This window comes from Cetorhinus maximus, chromosome 24, assembly GCF_964194155.1.
Source record: "Cetorhinus maximus chromosome 24, sCetMax3.hap1.1, whole genome shotgun sequence".
Taxonomy (NCBI): domain Eukaryota; kingdom Metazoa; phylum Chordata; class Chondrichthyes; order Lamniformes; family Cetorhinidae; genus Cetorhinus; species Cetorhinus maximus.
Genome location: NC_135902.1, coordinates 50,903,806 through 50,919,397, shown reverse-complemented (window position 1 = coordinate 50,919,397; position 15,592 = coordinate 50,903,806). Strand labels below are relative to the sequence as shown.

General features: G+C 42.6%; 2 protein-coding genes across 2 annotated transcripts in view; both read right to left on the bottom strand.

Annotated features, from left to right (window-relative positions):
* The window catches only part of cep112 (centrosomal protein 112), a 432,841-nt gene extending 427,211 nt beyond the window's left edge, over nucleotides 1-5,630 (bottom strand). Inside the window, exon 1 of the mRNA XM_078529029.1 lies at nucleotides 5,473-5,630. The gene's annotated coding sequence lies outside the window, so the exon portion shown is untranslated. The remainder of the gene's footprint in view (nucleotides 1-5,472) is intronic.
* Nucleotides 5,631-5,726: 96 nt separating this feature from the next.
* The window catches only part of LOC144667596 (beta-2-glycoprotein 1-like), a 32,044-nt gene continuing 22,178 nt past the window's right edge, over nucleotides 5,727-15,592 (bottom strand). Inside the window, exons 5-8 of the mRNA XM_078529034.1 lie at nucleotides 12,348-12,539; nucleotides 11,005-11,184; nucleotides 9,559-9,756; nucleotides 5,727-6,161 (exon numbers count right to left, since the gene is read on the bottom strand). Coding sequence (XP_078385160.1) covers nucleotides 6,097-6,161; nucleotides 9,559-9,756; nucleotides 11,005-11,184; nucleotides 12,348-12,539 — 635 coding nt within the window. The 3' untranslated portion in view covers nucleotides 5,727-6,096. The remainder of the gene's footprint in view (nucleotides 6,162-9,558; nucleotides 9,757-11,004; nucleotides 11,185-12,347; nucleotides 12,540-15,592) is intronic.

The following is a 15,592-nucleotide window of genomic DNA, read 5'->3' as shown; positions in this document are numbered from 1 at the left end:
CAAGTAACGTTTGCGCCACACAAGTGCCAGGCAATGACCATCTCCAACAAGAGAGAGTTTAACCATCACCCCTTGACATTAAATGGCATTACCATCTCTGAATCTCCCACCAACAACATCCTGGGGGTTACCATTGACCAGGAACTGAACTGGACTAGCTATATAAATTCTGTGGCTGCAAGAGCAGGTCAGAGGCTAGGAATCCTGCGGAAAGCAACTCACCTCCTGACTCCCAAAAGCATGTCCACAATCTACAAGGCAGGAGTGTGATGGAATGTTCCCCACTTGCCTGGATGAGTGCAGCTCCAAGAAGCTTGACACCGTCCAGGACAAAGCAGCCCGCTTGATTGGCACCACATCCACAAACATTCACTCCCTCCACCGACGGTGCACAGTAGCAGCAGTGTGTACCATCTACAAGGTGCACTGCAGGAATTCACCAAGGCTCCTTCAACAGCACCTTCCAAACCCACGACCACTACCATCTAGAAGAATAAGGGCAGCAGATAGATGGGAACACCACCACCACCTGGAAGTTCCCCTCCAAGTCACTCACCATCTTGACTTGGAAATATATCGCTGTTCCTTCACTGTCGCTGGGTCAAAATCCTGGAACTCCCATCCTATAAGTACTGTGGGTGTACTTACACCACATGGACTGCAGCGGTTCAAAAAGGCAGCTCACCACCACTTTCTCAAGGGCAACTAGGGATGGGCAGTAAATGCTGGCCCAGCCAGCGAAGCCCACATCCTGTGAACGAATTTTTAAAAACCTAACACAGGCACAATAGATAAAAGCAAAAAACTGCAGATGCTGGAAATCCAAAGCAAAAACAAAAACAAAAAAACCTGGAAAAACTCAGCAGGTCCGACAGCATCTGAAGGCAGCTCTTCGCCCTATCCAGAGGATTGAAATCCTCAAAACACACATGATACCCCGGATATATTTTCACCTGATCCTCGCAGAGGTGTCACAAAATACATTAATTAAACTGGACCATTATATCAAAAACGGAACCAAAGAAATTTTACACCTTCCGCCACATACGACGGATGGTCCGTATGATTCTTCAACAGAACAGGCACAATAGGCCTAGTAGCCTCCTTCTTTCTGTATCATTGTATGATTCTAATGGTTGAATCGCTGTCCTGTTCAATCACCTGTATTCTGTAAAATAAACCAGCTCCTTAGTTTTACATTGACCAAGTCTCGCTGAAGTGTTCATCATTTTAGCCTGCAAAGATTGGGGAAGTGCATGTGAAGACGTGAGGAACACAATATCCAATTCATAAACAAGGGGATCTCATCGTTCCACCCCTTGGATTTCACTTGTATATCCCAATGTTATATAGTGAAAATAAACTCCTGATTGTGTGAGAGACATGGTTTGGTTTATGGGAGAATCCAGCAAGCCTAACCTGAGAGAATGTCTAAGGCAGAACTGAAATTTGTAAAAAGTCTGGTTAATAGGATCTCAACCGCAATTGAATAACTTACCAACGTGTGGGGACCAAGTGTAATGTTTCCAACTTCATGGATGACAGAAAGCGAGGTGAGAATGTGTGTTGTGAGGGAGATGCAAAGCGGCTTTAAGAGGATTTGGACAGACTTTGTGAGTGGTCAGAAACATGCCAGATGTAATATAATGTGGAAAAATGTGAGGTTATCCACTTTGATAGGAGGGACAGATGAGCAGAGTATTTCTTAAATGGTAAGAGATTATAAAGCGTAGATATACAAAGGGACCTGGGTGTCCTCATCAATAAGTCACTAAAGGCTAACATGCAGATGAAGCAAGCAATTAGGAAGGCTAATGGTATGTTAGCCTTTATCGCAAGATGATTTGAGTGCAGGAGTGGCAAAGTCTTGCTTCAATTATATAGAACCTTGGTTAGACCGCATCTGGAGAACTGTGTGCAGTTTTGGTCCCCTTACCTTAGGGAGGATATTATTGCCATGGAGGGAGTGCAACGAAAATTCACCACACTTGTTTCTGGGATGGTGGGACTGTCCTACGAAGAGAGATTGGGGAAACTGGAAGAGTCCCCGACCGAGTGTTGCAGACTGGCACATTCCAAAGTCCAGGACTATGTGCTGAGAGACGCATTAAAGCTTGGGGCAGCCACCGCAAAGGCGCAATGGGGAAAGGTCGCTGTCTAAGACCTTTCTGCCACGGTGCACCGAGGGGCTGGGAACTGTTGAGAGCCTCTCGGGCTGTACAGCTCAAAATGAATGTATGCAGTGAATACTAAGTGTATTATAAATGTATTGAAGCACCTCAGAGTGAACATGATGTATGTTGATAACTCCAATAACATTGACTGATTGTCTGCATTAACCATATTGAAATGATTGTAATATTCATTGATTGTATTGATGCACCTTGTGATACATGTGTAAAAGTTGAATCTGATTGTACTTATGTGATGGTGATTTTGAAATGTTTTGGAATATTCTTCCAGATATTTTATGAATAAAGTATATTTTTCAAAAAAAAAGAGATTGGAGAAACTGGGCCTGTATTCCCTAGAGTTTTGAAGAATGAGAGGTGATCTCATTGAAACCTACAAAGTACTTAAAGGGCTAAACAGGGTAGTTTAGTGTTCTCACCATCCCTTAGCAAAATTTTTAATCTTTGGGAAGAAGGGTGGGCAAACTGCCGATGCAATTTTAACACAATTAGCTTTTTGTCCTGTAAATTCTTATCCTGTGATGCTAATAGCACTTCTTTAATTCCCTTAGTAGAAAAGTTAGCATTAATTAAAGGAATACAGTAATGTCCAGATTGCATAAATTGTAAATCCACAGGTTTTCCAAATACAATGGCCATGTGCATTTTCCATATCCAGCTTCATTTGCACTTTCTTCATCGATGGCCTGCTCAACAGTAACAGTATTTCGCTAGAAACTATGTCCATGCTGATGAAGTGATTGACTCCAGCTACCTTACAGGGAATCACTACCCTTTTTAAAGATTTTAGAGTATTATCATTTCCAAATCTAAAGCTGCTGGAACTCTCAAATTCCTTAACCTTATTCCGGTCCTTGTCATTTAAGTAGTCCAGGTAGCATTTTAACCAGTCTATTCCACACACAGCAGACGTGCATCCGCTATCTAGTACCGCACAATTGAAGGACTCTACAACCAAGACATTCATCGTCGGGCTGAAACTTTTTGTAACCGATACAATGCCCTCCCTTGGGTCAATATCTCCATCTTCTTCTTCGGAGTCTTCTGTCTCATGTTTAATTTTGAACACCTAATTATATCATTTAGAACAGTTCATTGTATAATGGTATTTTGAATCGTATCTAAAACACCGATTGACCATACCCTGGACATTTCTGGAGTTCCTTCTTTTGTTGTAATTCCCAAATTCTTTTCTCCTGCTATAATTGTCAAAGGTGTTTCTGTCCTCATCATTTCTAGTTACAAATCTCCTTTCATATTGATGTCTGTGTCCTGTTTCTAGATGATCTCGCCATCCCGTTAACATTGTATCCTCCATTTTCTATCTTACTGCTGAATGACCCATTTGTGCCATGAACGCTGCCAGAAAGGAATGTTTTCTGAGGAATTTTTTTTTTTTAAAGAGTGTCTGATATCTGTTCTAGCAGCGTGTCTCTTTCTGCAAATTTAAATCCTGTCAAAACTAGAAGCCTGTTCATATTCGATACTCTGGCACAGCCTAGTGACTTAACTGCCAGCACTGATTGGTGAATTTCCAGATGGGATTTTTGCAATCTTGCATATAGTCTACTAAATTTCATTATGTAATCTTCTATGCAACTATCCTCCAACTTCCTAAATTTGTCAAAATCTGACCACACTTCGTAAGCATTTAATAAATTATCCTTTTGATAGATCTTACCCATAAAGTCTAATAATGTTTCCAAACCTTCATCTGTGTTCAAATGCTCAAGCTCCAACTCTGAACATACTCTGCATCTTATTTTGCTTTCATATGGTAGCAAAAGTGCAAAGGCCATTCCCTGTTTTTGTTCTGGCAAGGACTTAACCCGTGACCAAATGGTTACTTCATTCTTCCATTGGTCATATGGTTGACGCTAAGAAAACATCAGTGGGTAATCATACCCTGACACTCTACATTCTGATTCACGTATTTTTGAGTGACTCGAAACCACCCTGCTCTTAAAGTTAACTTCAAATACAGTCTTTTGTCCGGAGGAAGTTTTGTTTCCAATATTTTTACTTACAAGCAGCAACCATCCTCTGCTACCACTGTTAAGCTCCAATAGCTGCTTGGCAATAAAGACTGAGACCAAGACAGACTCCTTCAGATAGAGTTTTATTTCTGGTGCATAAAACTCTCTACAGAGATAATTTTCCCCACCTGTTTTCCCTTTCACTCTTTTGATGAAACCAATTAAACTAAATTAATATAATGAGGGACAAATTAAAAAATTTTCCCCTTTATACATCCAACTGGGTACTTAGGTTGTTAACCTAGCAATTGAATTCCTTGTGAGTTAACTGTTTCCTCCCCCAACAAACCAGATGTAACAAAGCTTCCTTCATTGCTCAACCCAAAACATACTGATCAAGAAAGTTCTCCTGAACGCACAGAAATTCTCCCTCCCCTCTGCCCTTTGCATTCTTATTATCCAGGTCTATATTAGGATGATTGAAGTCCCCCTTTATCAGTAATCCATAGTTCCAGCAGTTCTTTGTAATTTACCTGCAAATTTGTTCTTCGATATTTTTCCCTCTAGTTGGTGTCCTATAGTTGGTGTCCTAATTGGTGTCTGCAGGACCTCATCCCTCTTTTGACCTGATATGAACCACAACCTCTGGCTGTTCATTGTCTCCCTTTCAGAATGTTCCAAAGCCACACAGTGCCATCCTGGACCCTGAGACGAGGAAGGCAACATACTATCTGTGCTGCAGAAGTGCCTAACTATTGAATACCCTATCATTATTGGATTCTCAATCTTGCTCCTCCCCCGGTAAAGCTGGGCCACCTATAGTACTGTGGTCATGGCTCTGGTTGTACTCCCCAGAGGAATCATAATCCTCGCCTGTAATCAGAACTGAATACTGAATATACAGAAAATGAGACTCCTGTATTACTGGCCTAGTCCTCCTTGTCTGTATGGTGGTCACTCATTCCTTCTCTGCCTGCACACTCTTAAATTGCAGCTTGTTGTAGCTCTCAACCTTGCGGATGCACAGCAGTGATGCCAACTACTGCTCAAGTTCTGAAACCCAGAGCTTGAGTTCCTCCAACTGACAACACTGCTTCACATTCAGTTTTCCAAGACACAAGAAGCATCCTAGAGTTCTCACATGGCACAGGATGTGGATTTGACCGGACTGAAGTGCCCTGGCATGCCTCTATTTATTAGACAACTAATTAAACTTAACAGAAGTAAATTTAAGATTTAAAAAACTTAAGATTTAAACCTCTTTTTTTTTACCTGGTTTAATGTTCCTTATCTTAGATCCTTACCTCAATACTTTCCCTCTATCACAGCCTTAGTTCCCTCGGACCCAGCATCCACTCCTTGGTTGCAAAGTCACTTTTACACTCTGGTTGTTTTGTGGTGCTTTCTATTGCTTTCTCAACAGGTGCACTGTATTTATGCTCTTTGCTGATCCCATGATCTCTCAGGATGAAAAACATAGATAACTGAAAACAGTGCACTGATCCCAATATCCAACCAATACAAATACATCACTAAGCTTAAATGAATCAAAGATATGTATTAATTAACAAAGATTTTATTCGTTTTAGTGATTTCATGTGTCAGCCAAAGTGATTTAGTGTCATTACTTAGGAATAAACAAAAGTGGTGTAATTTAGATTTTGGCAATAAATTACATGTAGCTTAAAATGTACGTTGGCACCAAGCTATGCAATTATTAGCAGTGCTGTGCTACGTTTGACAGCTAAGGTGATGTCCGCAAACAAAATCAGTAGTAGCCTGTCCAAAAAAATAGGTGTTGCAAATATAATGTTACTAGTATTATGTAACTTTGTTACTAATTGAGATTTGTGAACATTTTATAAAGCTTTGATTATATTTCATTTAAATGATACTTTGCTGATGAGAATGGTTCTATTGCTCCAACGTTAACACTGTGTTATTTCCGATGGAAGTGATCTATATCCAAACTTATAGGTAAAAGCTGAAGGCTCTGTAAAAGACATACACAAGGTTATTTAGTTTGTGTCAGTGAAATTACATCTTTATTTCTCCAGTGACATCCCTCCAAGGCACCCCCCGCATCTGTGTCTTCATCTCTCATGTCAAATATTCCACCCATCCATCCATAACATTATAAATCCTATGTCTGCAAGCATTCCTTTGCCCCTGTTTATAATGGAAACTGCCTATGTAAGCTTGTCACACTGGAATTACACCTTCCTGCCTGCAACTTTAGAATAGGGACTGAATTTTTGCCTGCATGTCCTGCCCAGTTAAGTGCTGCTTCACTTGAAGCTACACTTAGACATGACACCCTGTGCATGAGACCCCACAGGAGATCAACCAACAGAAGCAGCTTGAAATTTCAATGGGCCTGCTCCACCCACTCAAGTGCAGATGAACAGAACACACAGCAGCTTAAAGTAAAAGCTGAAGACCTTGTCCCAAAAGATGGAGGTATTAAAACTCCTGGATTCAAAATTTTACTTAGACCCTGGGTGGAACGCACACACACATTACCTACAAGGTACCTAAAGCTGATGCAGAATTCAATTCTACAAAATTTCCTCCCATGTTTTTCATTCTGCCCACGTCAAGTGGACATGTCAGGAGAGCTCTCATTCCACCCTAGAAGCTCTGGCCTTAACACTCTTAAAAGGCCTTAGTGGAACTCCTCACACCTAAGAGCTAGAATGAGTCCTGCTCAGGTCTCAGAAAAGACCCTAAATCTTGCCAGAAGGCCATCAATTATAGACAGGAACCAATACTTAAATGTAAACATTAATGGCTCCCAAAAGAGCTGAAGACTTTTTAATACTCTTCAACTGGGGAAGGACCTCAGGGTCTTCCTGTGTATTATTTAGGTGCAACCCTGCTTTCTGACATGCAGATAAAGGCATATCCTTTTATGCACCTTTTCAGGCATAACATGCCCACCTGACCATGTCAATGACTCTGTCTCCACCATTTAGAACAGAGTCCATAACCTTCACTTTCAGTGTCATACGTTCCACTCTGCCACACATGTGCTGGTGGAAAAGACACATCAGAATTTCAAACCCTTTGTGTCTGTACACACTCCTGTCAACCTATGTCACTTATAAGACAAATGCTCTGACATTCTTCCACCACTTCCTAAAACACATTGATATGTCTTTCTGCACGAAGAAATGAGATAAAAAAGCATGTTATTGATTTTCAACATGGAGGAAGAAGATCTTTAGTTCTTGGATGAAGGGACTAAGGCAAGAACAGCAACAATCTGCATTTATATAACGCCTTTAACCTAGTAAAAACATCCCATGCAGGAGCAACTATCAAACAAAATCTGGCTTAGAGTCACAAAAGGAGATATGAGGACAAGTGGTCAAAGAGTTTTGTTAAAGAGGTAGGTTTTAAAGAGCATCTTAAAAGGAGATGAGAGAGGCAGAGAGGTTTAGGGAAGAAATTCCAGAGCTTCGAGCCTAAACAGCTGAATGCATAGCCATCAATGTTGGGCTGAAGGAAATCTGTGCTACGCAAGTAGCCATAATGGAGCAGCGCAGAGTAGTGAGAGAGTTGGAGGTGATATGCTGGAGGGGGTTACAAAGATAGGGAGAGGCAACCTCGGATGAATTTGAACACGAGGATGAGAATTTTAAATTTGAGGTGTTACTGAACCAGGAGCCGATGTAGGTCAACCAGCACAGGAGTGAAGGGTGAATGGGACTTAATGCAGGTTGGAGGGGGAGACCAAACAAGTAGCTCAGATAATGGGAGGGAGCAGGGTCAGGATGGGCACAGGCATAGTAATGAGTGTCAGCTCTGAGGGGTGAGAAGGTATGTGAAGGTGGGAAGGTGGATCGTGATAGGGTCCAGGGTAACGGGGCGATTCAAGGGTGAGAGGAGAGAAGAATGGTGATATTGGGTGGGTCAAGGGTGATGGGGGGAAGTTGATGGGCGGCAGGGGGAGGGTAGAAGGTGGTGGAGTGAGTTTGAAAGGCAACACACAGCGTTTTTCAAATTTGAACTTTGACCACGCAGTTACTCAGTCAGTGAGATCTCTTGAAGTGGGAAGAGATTCTTTTTGGATGGGTGGAATTTAAGTTCAGCACAATTGGCCAACTAAAGGGACAACCTAATAATAATGAAGCAACTGGATGTCAACCATGCTCAGTTGTGCTCTCCTTTCTCAGGTGAAGCCTACATTGCAGCAGGTTATTACATTTGTTCCTGACTTATAGGTCTCATAACATAGAGATCCCAGCAAGCTCTGGAGCTGCCGTTGATCCTGTGCCATTTGCCATCGGCTGCTGTCAGTGACAGGGATGAAGGAATGGAGGGAGGTGGATACCTCCAAGGGGCACGCTGGTGGATGGCAGCCAACTCTCAACTCCAAACCTCCATCCTCCCATGTGAATGGTCATGGCTGACAAAGGCTCAAGCGGTTAGTCTTTCCATGTTGCCAAGGCAATGGTCTCTCTATAGACTCAGGAGTAGTGGGGACAAGCAGAATAGTGTCAGAGGGAGGCTTCTTGCACATGGCTTTCATCACTCTGGTCAAAGAGTAATATCTCCTTACGCAGTCCTATATGAACGGGAGGAACACACATCTCTGGTCCTCCAGGATGTCCTTTACTTGGAAAGGGTGGGGTGAAATTTCTAGATGGAGGCCAGGCGTAGGTCTTAGCACTGGCTTGCTGCCTTTGAGATGGAGAGAAACCTGTAAAGGATATTCCCACTAAATGTATCACTTCAATTCATTCACATATCCACTGAGGCATCGATGATGCAGGCTGCAGGCACCCCTGCCTTGATAATGGCTCTCATCCAGATGTGAAGATGGAGGGCCTATTGCAGGTTGGCACAGGGCCAGGAGGAGCAAGGGCCTAAGCAGCAAAGGACAGCAGGGCCTTTAGAACGGTGAGCATTGGCCCAACCAAGGGTCTGTCACTGGCAGTGCTCTTATCTAGAGATGAAGGAAAGGCAATGCCAGAAGCGCTCTCGTATGCCCCAGGATGTGGTTGCTCACATCTGCCAGCTTCTCCAGTACGAGTTGTGGCTGCAAGAACTCTGGAGGAGTAACGTGGAGCTCCTGGCTTGCATTGAGTGAATGTCTGCCTGGGTGCCCTTTAAATATAACGCCAGGACCTTCGACCCCATGGGGGGACGATGGGGTATGCGACTTCCTGCCCACCCAGCCTCAAGATTCGCTGAGCTCCTTGCAGATACATAATTAATGTGCTGAAAAGTGGAAGATTGTGCATGTTCAACTATCCCACCACCTAGTGGGAATCATGCCAACTTTCCCACCTGCCACTGGACTTAATCTCCAGAATAGAAAATTCCGCCCAATATAACTAACGTAAAAGACTTTCAGGCATCTTCATAACCAGAATCATTCTTACCATCATAGCACGCAGGAGTTTCAATTTTACCATCTATGCACTGAGTCAGAACTGGGTATCCACATTTGTTCTTTTTGTCTTTGCAGTAAAAAGCCACTCTTTCTTTATGCAATACTCTCTTCTTTGGGAGATCATCTATCCAGAGCTTCATCCCATTGTAGAATATGCGAGCTCGATTTACAGGTAGAATGCATGGAGCTGGAAAAGTAAAAGCACATCTTATCAATAAATTTTGTTTTCAGACACGTTACTAATAAAGCCACATTTCTTAACTATCCCATTTAAGATCTAACAACATTATACTGCACCACTGAGAAAATAAACCATGGACCTTATGATTCTCAAGTCAGTAAAATCTAATTTGTCCATTTCAGCAGTAAAGCAGACTCCTGCTCCAAGGACCCTGTTATCACTTTGAAAGTTGAGATGTACAAGCCAGGCTATGTTTGTATCCATGTTGCAATTTGGAATGTACAATAACAATGACAACTTGTATTTAAATAGCATAGTAAAAAGCCTTAAGGTGCTTCACAGGAACATTAACAAACAAAATTTGACATTGAGCCACATAAGGAGAGGTAGGTTTTAAAGATCATCTTAAAGGAGTAGCGAAGGGCAAAAAAAAGTAGCAAATTCCAGAGCATGGGACTTAGGCAACTGAAGGCACAGCCGCCAATAAAGGAGTGATTAAAATAGGGATCCCAGAGAGTTGTAGGGCTGAAAGAGGTCTCAGTGATAGGGAGATGCAAAGCCAAGGAGGGATTCGAAATCAAGGATGTGAATTTTAAAATTGAGGCATGCCTGACCAGGAGCCAATGTAAGTCAGCGAGTACAGGGGTGACAGGTGAATGGGATAGAAACAACATAGTTTTGTGTACACTCGTGTTTATGGAGGGTGGAAGATGGAAGCCTGGTTTGGAGAGTGTTAGAATAAACAAATCTAGAGATAGCAAAGGCATGGATGAGGGTTTCTGCAGCGGATGAGCTGAGGCACTCTTAGTTGACAAGGCGAGGGTTAGAGTTGGTGGCTAAGGAACAGAGTTTGTGGTAGGGACTTTGGTCTTCCCAATATTTAGTTGGAGGATATTTCTGCTCATCCAGTAATTGATGATGTAAAGGATATTACAAAGGTCAATATCACTTAAAGCAAAAACTATAAGAACAGGACCCTGAAATTGTTTTTTGTGCTATAGATACTAGAGTGAAGTAGTAGTGGTTACAGGTTTACCATTCACATTATCAATACTGGAAGCAATTTGAAGTAATAAATGCATCATAAAAGGAATGTATTAGCACAATATAAAGTAAATAGGTTTAAATGCATTTTTTGCTATAGCCAACAATACTCCAGTGCCACCTCAATCCCTTGAGGCACGATGAACATTGTTATCCACAGGTAGCTTGATCCTAGTTGTTCCCTTGTAATTCCAATTCAGTTTGTCTCACCTCGGCACATGGGCTTTTCAGTCCAGTTTCCTGTCTTCCCACACAAGATTCTCCTTGAGCCATCCAAAATGTAATTTTCAACACAGCCATAATCAATATAGTCCCCATAGTTATAGCTTTGTTTGAATGCAAATACCATAAATCCATTTACTACTTTTGGCGGCATTCCACATTTCACTTCTATAATACAAAAAAAAATATTTTTTAAGATAGGCTTTAAATTTATTGTTCCATGTCAAACAATACTGCCTTAGATTTGGGGACATATTAAATTACTATATGACAGTGCACAATTACAATGTCTTCTAAAAGGTGTGTTGCACCAGGTCTAAATCTTTAATTTAAAAATACTGTTTCCACATTAATTGTTAAGTGTTACCAGCTTTCCTGCTCCAATTTGTGATCTGTTTGCAATATTGGATTTTGTGGGCAGAATTTTCACCTCGGTGGGCGGCCGTGCGCTTGACCCACTCAACCGTGAAATGACATACGATGACGTCAGGTAAGTGCCCCGACATCAACGCGCAGTCAAGTGATAGTTCAGTCAGCAGGCGCACGTGGGAATCAGCAGTGTGCCCGCTGACAATTAGAAGGCCTATTAAAGCCATTAAAGTATTAATTAACTTAAATTTTTTGCTGCCCGTCCAACCTTATGGTTGGCAGGCAAGCAAAAAGGCCAAGCGGCCTTTGTACTTTTTAGGAAACCTCATCCATGGGCAGGATGAGGTTTCCAACAGCAAATAAAAGTAAAATAAAAAATTTTACATCTCATTCATATATGTCCTTGCACATGTGACAGAGTCACATGAGGGAACATTTTTTTTAACTTTTAAAAATTCTTTATTTTTGTTTTTCAGAACTCTTCATCTCCCTGAAGCAGCTCTGTGCCTCAGGGAACGTTACCAGTGTGCACCCGCGTGCATGTGCGAAGTTCCCTGCTCGCCCTCCTCCCTCCCCCGCACAGGCAGTGCTGAGCGCTGCGGCATGCATTTCATGCTAGGTGGGCCTTAATTGGCCCACCAACGTGAAATCACGGTCCAGCCCTGATCGTGGGCGACTGACGGCTTCCCGACCACCCCCCGCTGAGCCTGCCCAACAATGGCAAAATTCTGCTCCATATGCTCCAAATAAAACATGAAGGAGAAAAAGAAACCATAAATCATTGTTGATGGGACTTCAGAACACCATAAATGTAACAATTCTATGAGACATGCTTCCAATCATGTGCACAAACCTGAATAATACAGCAGTCACATATTAGATCTTTTAATCTTACAAATTTCAGAGCAACATACACATGGTGGAGACTCCTGTCATTTAATTTTGCTATCATGATTACTTGCCTTTACATTGAGGCGCATTTGTCCATTTTCCATTGGCTAGGCAGAAGCCTGTTTCATTTCCAATCAAAGCCAGGTGTTCCTTGCACTCATAGGAGATCATGTCCCCAAAGACAGAAACGGCTTTAGGCTGGCCTGTGGTACGAAAATTGACTCTTCCATTTACTGGTGGAATTGGGGGTGGACATTGCACAGCTACAGAAAATACAAAACAAAGGTAAACATCAACTTCATTGGTAATACAAGTTGCTGCACACTGCCTGCCAATACTAGGTCAAAGGTAGCACATAACAGGTTATGGTGTGAACAAAAAGTTTATTTTGTTTTGTTAATTTTCTTTGTAGTTTTTTTAATTTTCCCTTCCCATGTTGGCTAGAAAACATTTCCCAGTTGAGAGGACACACACCATCCTGCATTTCTGCCATTGCCACTCTTTGGCTAACCTCTGGTAAATATGCACAAGTGGCCCAACAGGACTTGCAGTCCACTTATTCTCTAAAGGGAAGCATCAAGTCTTCTTGGCTCCTCCTCTTGATAGTACAACTGAAATAAAGAATAACCTATCAATGAGACGGAGACAGTATAAATATTCTTCCTACTCCTCCAAATGGTCCTATTTTCCTTTATGGCCTGCTTTAGAAGATATCATTCCCTAGTCTAGCGATCGGACATTGTGGTAATCTGATGAGTAATATATCTTTAAAAAGAATGTTATAGTGGAAGATCACGTGATCTTAACATCCAATAGAGGAATAGCGCAGGCTACGTCAATAGTCTATATTAGAGTCTGAAGTGTAGAGACAGGGTTTGAGTTGAAAGCACACAAATGCAGCTGCTGAATACCTTTGTAAATAAACAGAATGTGTTCCACCTAAGAAGTGTCTACTGACCCTATTATGTCTATGGTACCAACTTGGCCATCCCAAAACAAGCATGCAACCTGGATCCATAAGTCCAAACAAACTGGTGACCAGGATCCAACAGACATTTAGGGGAGGATTTTCCCCTTGGCGAGTGGGCGTGGCGAGTGGGCCTGGGAACGGCCGCGAGACTGACCTCAGCCCGCGATTGGTCTCCGACTGCGATTTCATGCTGGCTGGACAATTGACGGCCTGCCAGTGTGAAACACGTGCTGAGAGCCTCAGTGCTGCCGGGGTGGGGGCGGGAGGAGTGCGAGCGCTGAAATGTGCGCATGCGCGGGGAGCCCATACTGACAGCTCTCTGAAGGCACAGAGCTGCCTCAGGGAGCTGATGGATTTTAAATACAAAAATAAACTTTTTACATATGAGATAAACATGTCCCCATATGTGACTCAGTCACATAAAGAGGAACATATAAAAAGGGTGTTAAAAATTTTTTATTGCTTTTTTAGTAAGCATTGGAAACCTCATCCCGCCCATGGATGACATTTTGTTAAAATGCAAAGGCCACCTGGCCTATTTGCCTGCTGCCAACCAAATGGTTGAGCGGGAAGCGAAAAATGCAGCTTAATTCATTACTTAAGGGCCTTAATAGGCCTCTTAATTGTCAGCGGGCGCGCTACCACCTCTCGCGCGTGCCCGCTGACCAAAACATCGCAGGAGTCCGCGATGACATCAGGACGTTCATCTAACGTCATCGCTCACTATTTCACTCCTGTTCAGGTCAGGCATGTGCCCGCCCACGGGATGAAAAATTCTGTCATTAAGCTGCTCCTAATGTTCTGCTAATGATGTTCTGCTAAATTGTGTGCAAAAGCAGCAATTTTCCGAAGTCAACCCTGAATTAACATGAACAAGCAAAGATGTATCTCCCCTCCCCAGTTTTCTGCACTCCTCACCTGAAGGTCCTGATCCGTGTTAAAGGTGAAGATGCTACTGCTGCACTCAAGACCTCCTACTTCCGATAAATGAGGGCAAGTGAGTGTTGGCAGGCTCTTTCGTCCTGTCCCCACTTTATGTCCAGAAGCATGTACCATGCAGCAGGAACTCCTGATATTTTTGCCTTCCTTAACGTAAGAGTATAAGAAATAGGAGCAGGAGTAGACCAAACGACCCATTGAGCCCGCTCTGCCATTCAACATGACCATGGCTGATCTTCTACCTCATCCCCACTTTCCTGCCCACTCCCCGTATTCCTTGATTCCCAGAGGGACCAAAAATCTGTTTATTTCATCCTTAAATATATTCAATGATGGAATATCCATAACCCACTGGAGTAGCGAAATCCAAAGATACACAGCTCTTTGAGTGAAGAAATTTCTCCTCATCTCAGTCCTAAATTATCAGCCCCTTGTCCTGAGGCTGTGCCCCCTTGTTCTAGATTGCCCACCCAGGAAAAACAACTTTTCAGTGTCTACCTTGTCAAACCCCTTCAGGATCTTGTATGTTTCAATGATATCACCTTCTTCTAAACTCCAGAGAATATACACCCAATTTACTGAGCCTCTCATCATCGGACAACGCTTTCACCCCAGGGAACAATCTTGTGACCTCCAAGGCAAGTATATCTTTCCTTAAGTAGGGCGAGGAAGTATGAGGTGCAGTCGGTAGCATTCCTGCCTCTGAGCCAGAAGCTCTCGGTTCAAGTCCCACTCCAGGACTTGATGGCCAAGAAAGGTGTGTCCATAACATGCCAAACAGGTTGAGTATCAACTTGTAAATCCACAGGCCAATGGCAGGCAGTAAGAGTGGGAAAGATTCTTGGTCAGCCATGTGATGAAAAGAAATTGGAGCCTCTACCATCACTATTCATAGCTCCAGTCTGCAACATGTATGTAAAAGTTTATGTTGCCACAGCAACTCAGACTCTTTGGGGTTTGGTTAGCTCAGTTGTCTGGATGGCTGATATAGATCAGATTGGTGCCAATAGCATAGGTTCGATCCCCATCCCAGCCGGGGTGGATTTGGTACCTGCCTCCTTGCCCTACCCATGCTGGTGGTCATGGTGCTGTGGGTCAGACCTGTTTTCAAGCACAGAACTCAAGAAAAAAAAGTATGGAGACTAAAAGTATGCACAGTATTCCAGGTGTGGTCTCACCAAAGCCCTATACAATTGTATGTAGTAAGACTTCTTTATTCTTGTAATCCAATCCCCTTACAATAAAGGTCAAGATGTCATTTGCCTTCCTAATTGCTTGCTGTACCTGCATATTAACTTTCAGTATTTCTTGTAGCAGTACATTCAAGTTCCTCTGCAACATCAACATTTGTCAGTTTCACTCGTTAAAAAAAAAAGTTCTGCTTTTCTATTCTTGTGACCAAAGTGA